Source organism: Parasteatoda tepidariorum, chromosome 4 (assembly GCF_982258835.1).
Source record: "Parasteatoda tepidariorum strain Cologne lab strain chromosome 4, Ptep-v5.0, whole genome shotgun sequence".
NCBI lineage: Eukaryota > Metazoa > Arthropoda > Arachnida > Araneae > Theridiidae > Parasteatoda > Parasteatoda tepidariorum.
In genome coordinates this window covers 40248300-40260598 of record NC_141758.1, presented here as the reverse complement: position 1 = coordinate 40260598, position 12299 = coordinate 40248300, and the positions used below count along the sequence as shown (strand labels likewise).

General features: G+C 33.3%; 1 protein-coding gene across 5 annotated transcripts in view; it reads right to left on the bottom strand.

Moving 5' to 3' along the window:
• The window catches only part of LOC122270755 (dermonecrotic toxin LcsSicTox-betaIC1-like), a 56543-nt gene that overhangs the window by 3089 nt on the left and 41155 nt on the right, over positions 1-12299 (bottom strand). For all 5 annotated transcript variants that reach the window (XM_087160956.1, XM_087160958.1, XM_087160960.1 and 2 more), the window contains one exon: positions 1417-1981. In XM_087160956.1, coding sequence (XP_087017082.1) covers positions 1417-1860 — 444 coding nt within the window. In that variant the 5' untranslated portion in view covers positions 1861-1981. The remainder of the gene's footprint in view (positions 1-1416; positions 1982-12299) is intronic.

The following is a 12299-nucleotide window of genomic DNA, read 5'->3' as shown; positions in this document are numbered from 1 at the left end:
TAGTTTGGACCCCTCAATGTTAATTTTACTTTTTGCGTATTTTTTCATATCTTGAGATCTTTTTAAGTGTATTGAAAAATTTTTGAACATAAAACTCATTTATCTAAATATAACTCCATACAAAAAGTAATTTTTAACAATTATTTTTTAATATTTCATTCAACAATAATCTAAAAACAATTTCAATAATAAGGCATACAAATATTTAAATAATTTAAAAGCACTAAATTTTAAATAAGTACGAAATTTTAACGCAATCGGTTAAATAGTTTCTGAGTTATCAAATTTTTACATAGTTTCATATTTAAAATTCGATTTTTTTTATCGACCAAATTCGATCAAATTTTATATTTTGGCCACTTAAAATTACGTTCTTTAAAATGATGTAAAAATTTGCATACATTACTGTTAAAAAAAATCTTCGGTTATTATTACGAATAATACGAAACACACAGAAATATTATCAAACATTATTTTGTGCGTGAAATTATTTTTAGATAAAAAAAGGATTTTATAATTGTGTGAAAAAATATTTTTCGTTTTGTTTCAAACGTTCTCGAGACATGGCGAAATTAGTAAAAAGTAAAATTTACATTAAGGGGTCCAAACTTTCGATCGTCCTCTTGGCCAAACTATTGAGACCTTATTTCTCAGATTGCGGCTTCTCCCTCCCCCCCATATTTTAAAGCTAAAAAACCCTAATCCGCAAAAAAAAATATGTTTATTCAGAGAAAGTATGTTTTGTGTTTAATTTCGTATAGTTTTATTTTATAGTTATTATATATAAATATATATATACACCGAAGAGCCATTACATTATGACCACCCTCCATCTATAACAATGGGCTCGCCCAGGTTTTCATGGTTTCTCGCCCAGGAACAATGTTTTCATGGGGCACATTAGGACCCATAATCCTCATAGAACAATCCCTGACGTCTGTAAGCTACTTGAACATAGTTGCAGACCAGGTTCACCCATTCATGGCAGCAGTTTTTCCTGCGGGGGATGGTGTTTACCAACAGGATAATGCACCATGTCATAAGGATCGAATCGTCATGGATTGGTTCGAGGAACATTCCAGTGATTTTCAAGTCATGTCTTGGCCCCCAAATTCACTTGACCTTAATCCAATAGAGCATTTGTGGTGCCACGCTATCCCCTCGCAATGTGGGAGAATTGCAGGACCAGTTGGTGAGCGCTTGGTACCAGATACTTCAGAGTACCTATCAGCACCTCGTGGAATCAATGCCACGGCGGGTGCTAGCAGTTTTGAGGGCTAAAGGTGGTCCTACATGTTATTAGCAGGGTGGTCATAATGTAATGGCTCTTCGGTGTATAAAATTCGTGCTTAATATATTTTAAAAGTGAAACTGAAAGTAAAGAATATAAAAGGGTATGTTTAAAGGAAATGATACCTCTTGTGGCCTGTCTCCCTTACTCCATAAGTATTTTAATAAGTGCCTTGCTAAGTCACGTCCAGACTCTCTGAGGTCATTTGAAGTAGATAGTTTTAAATCTAGCATTTGCAGGATTAATTTGCTATAGTAGGAATTTTTTCTAGAAGGGTTTGTTATATCTCGTAAGTATTTGAAGTACTTGGGCATTTCAACATGTTTGTCACACGGCACGTCACAGTCATGATAAGTATCGCAGCCATGAAGCAATTCTTTGACTGATCCGTTGGGAAAGAACTGAACATCCGATTCCAAAACATTTGCTCCATTGTCTAAATGAGAAAGAGCATCTTCAATGGAGTTTGCCGCGTGTCCAATAATAAATATAGGCCACCTGTCATCGCAAAGTCCTGTCTCAAACAATGTAATAAAAATCAAAAGCAGCTCTGTAATTAAGCAATGCATGATAAATGTTGACGTATTCAGTAGTTCTGTTATGACGCGAAATAACTTCAACTTACTAATCAATATTCTTAACTTGGGTCTTTTTTAGTATTGCAACAACTTTTCTTTCTTCAAAAATATCCTGTAAAAGATGCAAAACAGATTATACATTTTTTTTTCAACGGTCATACAAAATAATTTTTGCACTTAATAGCCATTACAGTGATTTTGCACTTTCCCGTAGCACAAACATATATTTTGTTCTTCGCAGTTACTACGAAACAATCTACTTCTTCACCGGAGTTAAAATAAACCTATGCACGTAAACACGCAGGATGCTTCGTGAAATTTCAAAACTTTTCGATAACATCGTAAATGAGCCTGCTTAATCATGAAAATCGTACAGTTTTTTCTAAGCAAATTTAGAAGTCAAATGAAATAAAAAGGGGAAGAGAGATAGGATTATGTTCTGTAGTCAATAATTAATATACATATAATTAATATACATGTCATTCGCTTGCACCAGACTTTACGCCTCAATGAATATGTGAAAGGTTATAAAATGACACTTAAACTTAGTAGCAATGTAAATTATGAATATAAATTTACCTAGTTTATCACACAGAAAAAATGTGTTTTTGTTTTCTTAACTCCTTCCTTTTAGCTCCCGTGAAAATGACGGGGTGAGGTTTCGCCCTCTATTTCCGTGATAACATTTTATTTCTCATTTTACACACCAGATGGCAGTACCAGGATATTTTTAAGGTAATTGTAGATAGTTAGTTTATTTCAAACTAGATGTCAGCACTAATCAAATACGTGTATTTGTGATATGTGAAAAAAATAGGCACTTTTATGACCGCTTTCTTGAACCGATCGGCTCTGAACATAATAGGTGATTGGTCAGCTTTGACAACCGACTTGGACACCCATACAACAACTGAACAATAATATAAAAAAAAAAAAAAAATATTTCAAAACAAAAGTCATATTTATTAATTTCTGGTATTAATGCAAAAAAGTGAGGGAAAAAAAGAATATTATTCCATCCGATTTCCTTCTTATAATCTAATAAACGATGTAATATGAAGCGATCATCCAGTAATTTATTTACCTCTTCACAAGCAAAAATTCTTCAGCTATTTTTTTGCTATCCAGCGGCACTCTTCTAAATAACGCGCTTTTGTTGTCCACAACATGCCCTCCCCCCTTATTTTTCTTATTGTCAGCTTACTAATGAAACCAACAATGTTATCGATGGCGTCAAAAGTTATTACGCTTCACTTCATTTTTTTTTTTTTTTTTTTGCAGCTTGCAAACGCTTGTTGGTGTTATCTTGTTTAGTTTTATTGCTAGTTGCAGTTTTTTATTAGTCTTGTCTGCTATTTTTGCATCAAATTAAGTGTATTTGCTTATATAGCCACAATCTCGACAATGGGATACCTTCAAGAGACGTAATGAGGGTATCTCGATCCTGATTGTTTGTTAAAACGTAGCATTTGTTTGCATTAGCAACTGCTCTTTCCATTCTATTTCGAGTGAGCCAAGCCTGCATAGTACCAATTCTCTTAAGTAACACAGCCTATATTCTTTCACAAGGATTTCAATTCTACCACTATATACGCCAAGGAGCCATTACATTATGACCACCCTCCATCTATAACAATGGGCTCGCCCAGGTTTTCATGCTTTCTCGCCAGGAACAATGTTTTCATGGGGCACATTAGGACCTATAATCCTCATAGAACAATCCCTGACGTCTGTAAGCTACTTGAACATAGTTGCAGACCAGGTTCACCCATCCATGACAACAGCTTTTCCTGCGGGGGATGGTGTTTACCAACAGGATAATGCACCATGTCATAAGGGTCGAATCGTCGAGGAACATTCCAGTCATTTCTTGGCCCCAAATTCCCCTGACCTTAATCCAATAGAGCATTTGTGGTCCTACTTATAAAACCAAGTTTGTGCTGCCACGCTACCCCCTCGCAATGTGAGGGAATTGCAGGACAAGTTTGTGAGTGCTTGGTACCAGATACCTCAGACTACCTTCAGATCACCTTGTGGAATCAATGCCACGGCAGGTGCTAGCATTTTGAGGGCTAAAGGTGGTCCTACATGTTATTAGCAGGGTGGTCGTAATGTAATGGCTCTTCGGTGTATGTATCGAAGTATTTCTATATTTATTATCTTCGATATACTTCGATACTTATTTTGTATCGAAGTTGCTAGGAACGCAAAACAGAAGTATATATTACTGTTACAATAAAATACATAAACTAACAATAATTCTAAGTTGAGTAAAAGAAGTAGACTAAAAATATTTATATTTTAACAAATTTGATGTGCTATACGACTCTGAATGTAATGAACTTGACGTTAATTAACATTTTAAGTTATGTAGAGAAACTTAGCTCAACTTTAATATTTCATATCGAATTGTACTCTAATTCAAGGGCTTTGATTAAGATTAGGTCACATGTGTGGGTATTGGCTGTTTTCTTTTCTTGGAGTGAAAGCACTCAATTCTATCTGCTATTTTGAATTGTCAAAAACGGATTTTTACTGTAGTTGTCTATAGAGCTGAATTTAATTAAAATAAGCTTTAGGTTTGTACGTCTTTTTTTCGCTTTTTAAAAACCGGAAGACGATTGCTGTTATAAACCACTTGTGTCCATCTTTACATTAATTATTACAGTTTAACCAGTAGTCCCAAACTTATTTTTTATCCATTCCTCCATTTTTATCATTGCTAAAAGCTCATTCTTCTATTTAAAAAACTCAAAACATATAAGTAAATTTTGATTATTTATTAATATATGTTAGATATTATAAAGACAAAATCACATAAAATTCTTGTATACCAATGCTTTCGTAATTTTTTTATACTAACAAACCAATTATTTGAACGAAATAAATTAATACTTCAAGAATGGGATGCCTGTGATTCGTTTTCACCTGCTGATTTTTGGGTACATGGAATTGTGCTTGCAAAGGTAAAACATGCATCATTTTTAACTTCCAATCTATTCTTCGTTTTCATTTGTAAAGGAGGTGTCTTTTACGCAAAGATTATTTGGAAATGGACACAAGTGGAGCACAAATGGACACAGATGGAAACTATGTCCCATCACTTTTAGATATGACACAAATTCTGTGACTGATTTCTTTTCTTGAGGATTATTTTTCAAACCAAGAAATTAATTTTACCCCAGAACTTTTTCAAAAAAGAACTAAAAATATTTCGATCATAGAATTCAGGAAAGCATATTTTAAATTCCTTTTCTGAAGATATAAAGTAATCTGCATGCAATGGTGAAGTTTTGGAAAGGGTTCAGGGGACAAAACCCCCTACGAAATTATACATTACTAGATTGGTATATATATATATATATATATATATATATATATATATATATATATATATATATATATATATATATATATATATATATATATATATATATAAATTTTGGGAAGTGATAGTGCGCACCCAAGCAAACAATTTTTATCAAAGAATGTATGGTCGAAAACAAAACGCAAAACCGCTAGAGGGCGTCAAAGTTCATGTTCTTATATGAGGCAAAAACACACAAAGAACGATGAAGTTAAGTTATAAAAGCAAATTTAATGATATGTGATTACAATAAGTGTTCAAAACAGTGACTGGCAGTGGCTATGCACGCAGTACAACGGCGAAGAAAAGATAGGCGAACATTCTGAAACACACCAGGCATATCACGAACTTTCCCCGCAGCTGCCGAAAGCTTGGCGATAAGTAACGCAGTGCAGTAACTCGCAACAGGAATGGAGATTTCACGTTTGCATTAAACGACTTTCCAAATGCGCCAGCACCTTTGCGTTTGGTTTTCGACCATGCATTCTTTGATAAAAATTGTTTGCTTGGGTGTGTACTATCATTTCCTAAAATTTTGCCCATCTTTTTAAAATCACCCTATATATATATATATATATATATATATATATATATATATATATATATATATATATATATATACATACATTACATACATGAAGTCAAAAACGTAAATAGTTTCTGCTTATGGCATCCTCTTTGTTTGGTCTGAAGTGTGCGAAGAGGTTTTCTCTTTCGTAAAAATACCTAGAGCATAGCTTATTACGAAATTGAACCGATTAAACCTCTTTCCTTGCTTTGGAGATCACCTTTACACACGAGGCAAACATAAACATTCAAACTGAAACAGTAAGGTGCTTCACCTCGTTCGCATTGTGTATTACTGAGCCTAACTTTCAATAGCAAAAATTGCAAGAAGTTATTTATTTAATTTTTAATTGTATTTGCCTAACTCTTACGCCAATCTTCTCTTGATAAAATCTGTTATCCTAAACAATTTTGAAGAAATCTTTAGCAATTCCAAAATTGTTTGGAATAATTTTCGTCATTTGTTTTAACTCACAACAAGAAAAAGTTGGAAAAAAGGAAGTAAGATCTTTTAGATTTTTAAAAATATTTAACTTCATTCGGCCACTTTCAGAACATGGATTATTTTGGAAATAAATCACTATGTAATTGTTTTTATTTTGTTTCAAATATAAAAAGAATTACTGCATTGAGAAAAGTATAAAAACAGTATTCTAAAAATTTTAATAGTTATGAGTAACAAATTTTAATCTTTGTGTATTATTTTGTAAATGCTAATATTATTGCTTAAAGCTTTAATATTCTTAAAGTATTAAAAAATTCTATAAAAATACATGTTTTAGTTAAAGAGTTTGATCAATTTCTTAAAAGGGTTTTGAAAAAGTAGAAATTAAATTAAAAAAGAATATATGTTCCTTAAAAAATACACGCAAATTTCTGAAGGATGATTCTGGCTTAAATATTAAAAGAACTATTCTCTATTTTAATATTTAAAAAAATCTCATAATAAAAAGCTAGGGGCACAAAAGACGATATTTTGTACCGACAAAATTTATCATAAAAACCTTTTCAATTTAATATGCAAATATTTAATTTTTAAAATAAGAATTTGATGCATGGATTGTAAAATGATAAGAGATGATTTCTGAAATGAAAATTTGTATCAAAATCATGATGAATATTACTCGCATAACTTCTATGGAAGATTTTGTTTTTAATAGTTTATATAGTCTTGGTTAGTTCTATGCACTCACTTAAAATGAACGAGTTAAGACTACTCAACTTAGTGAAATTTCTCTCATTCGTCTAGAAAAAAGGAGCCTTCTCGTCTCAGTTAAATTCACTCAAATTTGAGTGAATAATTTTAAATCGAACTTGAGTGAAATTAAATCGTGTTTGGTTGACTATCAGTATTACTTGAGTGAATCGTTTTAAGTATAACTTGAGTGATTTTCAATCGTTTTTGATTGATTACCTGTATCGCTTGAATGGATCGTTTTAACTCGAACTTGAGTGATTTTCAATCATTTTTGATAGACTATTAACATCATTTTAATGCATGATTTTAAATTTAATTTGAATGAATAATAATTATTTTTGATTCATAATTAGCATCCTTTGAGTTTATTTCAATCATAGAGTTATTTTCTATCATTTTGTATTCTTTTTACTTGAATGTTATTTAAATCATATATGAATTAAATTAATCACTTTCAGACTATTCATTGAATCTTTATTGCTTATCGTAAATAGGATTAAAAGAAAAATATTTTTGGCATACGTAACAGAAATAATCTATCAGCTTCTTTTAAATTTTATTGATGGTATGTTCGGTAATTAATAAGTTTCGTTTTTTTTAAGTTTTAAAACTAAATTGTAATAGTTGAGAAGAAAAAGTAAAGCTTATTCATCTGTATTTCACAATTAATATACTCAATATAATTGCAAGATAATACTTTTCAGAGATTGTAAGCTTTGTGAGAGACTTAAGTACAAAATTTTAATGATTTTTTACTATTTGCAACGAAATAAATTTTTTTATTGTTTTTATTAACAGTTTAGATAATTTTTCATTTTATATAAGTATTCAAATAGTAATTAAAAAACCTAATTAGTACGTTAAATCTTACTTAACCATTTCCATGCTAGTTCTGATAAACATAACTCTGATTCTACATTCAATTTTTTATTTAGATCTAACATTTCTAGTTACTACTTTATTTGGTTTACTAATGTATACTTATAAAAAATGTTTAGATATTGGTGAAAGGCAAGAGCATAACGTCTTTTTAACAGGGTACCCACTTAATTTCAGAAACAAAATTCCCTGATTTTTTCCAGTTAAATTTCAATTAAAATCGAGGCCATATTTTATCTATATCATGTAATATTTCATCAGGAAACTTTTACTCTTTTGTTTGTAATACCCAAATACTATTAAGATTTTCTGTGTAAAAAAATATCGTTAAATGAGGATGGGAACATTTCAGTTTGACTAAAATGTGAAATTTTTATAAATAATTGTAATAGATGTTAGAATTGTTTAACTCAAATCTAATGACTGTTACTATTACATTTTTAAGACTGGCTATTTTCCAGGTATAATATAGGAATTTTTTAGGATTTTGAAGAAAGAAAAAGTCAACTTCCCTGATTTTTGGAGTTAAAATAAAATTCCCTGACAATTTCAGGTTTCGCCAGCTCCTTCTGACCCGTAGGAAACGTGTTTAAATCGTTCCTTTGATTAACTGTAATTTACAAGCGAACTGAACGAAATTTAATCGTACTTAAAAAAACATAATTAAAACTTTTTTTTCCAATGGCAGGCCAATTTAAAAGAACAAAAAGGATAGAATAACAAGAAAAACAAGGCAAAAAGAGATAAATAGAATAGAATGCATAGTGACATGCTTAGCCCATACGGGCCCTAGTCTCCCAGTAGCGTCCACACACAGTAGTGGAGATGAGCGCAGGACAGACGGAAATATGGGGCAAGTCCATGTCCTCCCCAAGGCGACATTTAGGACAGTCAAAAATGTTTATACTAAAAAGGTGTTTGGCCAGACAGTCATGGCCCGTTATAAGTCTAAAGAGAGCAACTGCCTTAAAACCTGGGTTGATTTGGGATAGTTAAAATACGGTTGAACCAGGTTTTGTGTATATTGCTTTTACGGAAATTCTCTGAGAGCATGTTCCGGAATTGGAACTACTTGAACTTGAACTAAGGTGTGATACAGAGTACCTGTCCGCGGACAATTGACTCTTTCATCGAAGATTGTGCCCGTGGGCACCTGGAATATTGTCTATATGGGTGTAGGTATTCCACAGTGCGGCTGTGGATGTCTTGGTGGGGTGAGCTCCGCCTCTACGTCTTTTCTGTGAGCAGAGATCTAAGTAGATTCTGAAGATCTGGATCCTTGAGAAGCTGCTGCATTTCCTTGAATAACAAAAGGAACCTAGTTGCTTTGTCTGTGGTTTTGATGGGCTTTGCGGGTCTGCTTCTTGGTTTTCTTTTGGGTCTTGCACCACAGTCCGAAAAACAGGCTGGTTGCTCACCTAGGCAGTTTGCGCATTTAGCTGGCTCGCTCTGTGGTTTTGTACAAGTGTACGTGAAATGTGCATTGGTACACTTCATACAGGCAGGCTCAGCTGCGCAGGTCTTTTGTGTATACCCGAATTTCCTGCATCGGTAGCATTGTATTTCGTGGCGCCCGCCACGAAATTTTTCTATCCTAACAGGAGTATCTAAAAGTCTCTTGATGTTGAAAATATCACGATGCTTTTCACTATCTGGTAGGATGACTAGGTAGAGGGGGAGGAGCTTAAGGTCCTGGCCCCGCCTCTTCCTCAACTGTTCGATTCTGGTTGGCCGTTGCTCTAAATCTGTTAGTTCTTTTTCGAGATCAGGAATTACGATTTCTTGACTAAGTCCTCGAATGAGGGCTTTCAAATATCTACTGATGGGCTGTAGAATTTCCATCGGTTCGTTGTTTACTGCTGGAGTCTCGACGATTGCCGGGGCAGCAGTATCAGTTGAATTGGATGGGGACTCCTCCACTGTAGCTGTGGAGGCGATCTTCTTCTTAGGGCGAATGGGTTCGCTATCTGTTTCGGACCCTGTGCGTTTTTGTGTCGCCGTGTTGACACTGCACTTCTTCCGCTTCTTTTTCTTCTTAGTCTGTTTTTCAGTAGTTGAGTCTGTCTGTATGGGAGCTATCTCCGGGATGGAGTTGGAGATTGGCGTTTCTAGATCGCTAGTAGTTTCAACCGGGGTTTCAGCTCCAGGTTCCACTGGCTCTTTGAGTTTATCTATATGAATATCAAAAGTCTTGGGCGTAGATTCCTCCAAGTCAGTAGTCGGTGCAGGTCTTGATAACAAGGCCACTTTCGCGGCTTCCAATGCCTCGATTGTATAAATCGATTCATATCTGCTCTTAGTAAGAGAGTGATGACTAGGAGCTGTTTTCAACATCATTGAGTACTCATCTGCATAATCTTGATATCTTTGGATTTGTTCATCAATCTCCTCTACAGTGTCTGTAATAAGAAATTTGACTTTACGTCTCATCTCTTCCTTCAGGGTGGTATGGTCGATAGCTGGTTCGTGGGTAGGTGCGTGAGAGGGTCGGAAAACCTTCCCTCCACGGCCAAAACGGTGAGTTGACATGTTAGCTCCGAGCTCAGTTATAAAACAACTTCGCTCGGTGGAATCCAATGTTCGAATGGTGGTTCCGGAATTGGTTTCGGACCAGCAAATTTAAGTGAGTGCAGGGAGATAGAGCAACGAGATGCTTGGGCAATAGTTGTTCCTTTCTTGGCCAAGAAATCAGCTTTTTCATCACCTCAAATCCCACAATGTCCCGGGATCCACTGGAGGACAATTTGCTTGCCTTTTAGTGTCAGGTCTTCCAGACAATCAATGCATTTCTGAATGGAGATGGATTGGGGAATCAGTGGAGAGTTAATATCAAGAAGTGCTGCTTAAATAATTAAACTTCTTTGGTATTTTTACTCGTTTTTATATGACGTTATATACATGTGTAACAAAACTCTAAAAATCACATTAAATTACCAATGATAATTATTAAATATATATATAACTTTCATGTCAGACTCGTTTCATGTTTTAAAGCCTTGCGATCATAGTCTGTCGACACTCAAAATCAAAGATGCCAACATTCTCAGCTTTGTAGATATGGCATTGCTGAATGATTGGTATTGGCCGGATCGGAGTGAAGCGTCAGACACCTCATGCATGTATTCACGCACAGCATTTTCCGTGTTTTTAGTTGCATCTTCTGACAAATGGCTCCATTGTAAAATAGTCTGAGAACTAAAGCGAAAAAAATCTTCCCTAAAAAACAGTTGTGTTGCCCACCCCTACATTTAAATAATTTAGATTTGTCAATTTTCCCATGCCAACTTGTTCGAATTATTTTCTAGTGCTCCTTCTAAAGCTTTGGCGAAGGGAAACAAAATTATACAGGTTTCAGTTTTTAATTCTTTACCGTTTTATAAAATGTCTTCTCGAAGTGGAGCAGTCAGCTATGGCTATGATACATATGCCTCAAGGCTATGATACAACTAAAAAGGGTTAAGACTTTCAACATAAAATGTGAGAATGCATTAGTGAATAAGACAACTAAATTAGAGAAAAAGAGATATTTTATTGTATGTGTTTTATTATAGTTATGATATTTTTTTTTATGTGTTCACTCTAGATACTAGAATATTTAAGTTTCCATAGCGTTTTTGGAAGCATCTTTTTCAGCTCATAGAGCATAAACTGAAGAAACGAGAAGACCATCAAGCTTAGATTTACTGTACATTACATTGAAAGCAAAGTGACTCTTAAACAAAAAGTCACTTGCACTTATGAAGCAAGTGTCTACATCTACAATCATCTTATCCAATGTACGAAAAAATTCCAAATCCTCTGTTAAGTTTATTTTATTTAGTTAATTTAATTTAACTCCTCATCAAAATTCAGATTTTCCTGGAAAAAGCATTCATACATCCTGTAGACAATTTTTAAAGCATGAATACAAATTTTGGTGCATTCTTTTTTTAATAAACTGACAAATTAATCTTTTCCCCCATTTTTGTACTGGTTAAATACAAACTGTTTCAGTTAAAAATTCGAAATACTTTTAAAAAAATCTTAAGACACTTTTGTAAACTTGAATTACTTTTATGGCATATTTTTGATTCAAAAAATAAATTATAAAATAAAATTTATATTATTATCAAAATTCAACAATCAAGCAGGACAATAAGTGCCAAAAATGCATTTTATACAGATCACATTATTTACTCCTTTCACTTTAGTATGTAAAACACACCATTATTTATTTTTATTTAACTTACTTAGCTTTTCCCAACTGTCACTGAGGGAAAAGAAGATTAAAATCTGCCATAGGAATACACACATTTCAAAAAACTTGACTCAGTGGAGAAAAAAAAATTGTCTTACGTTTTTTAGCTATAACTTTAGAAATATTGAATAAAATTTAAAAAAAAAAAAAAAAAAAAAAAAAAAAAAAAACAATTCAAAATT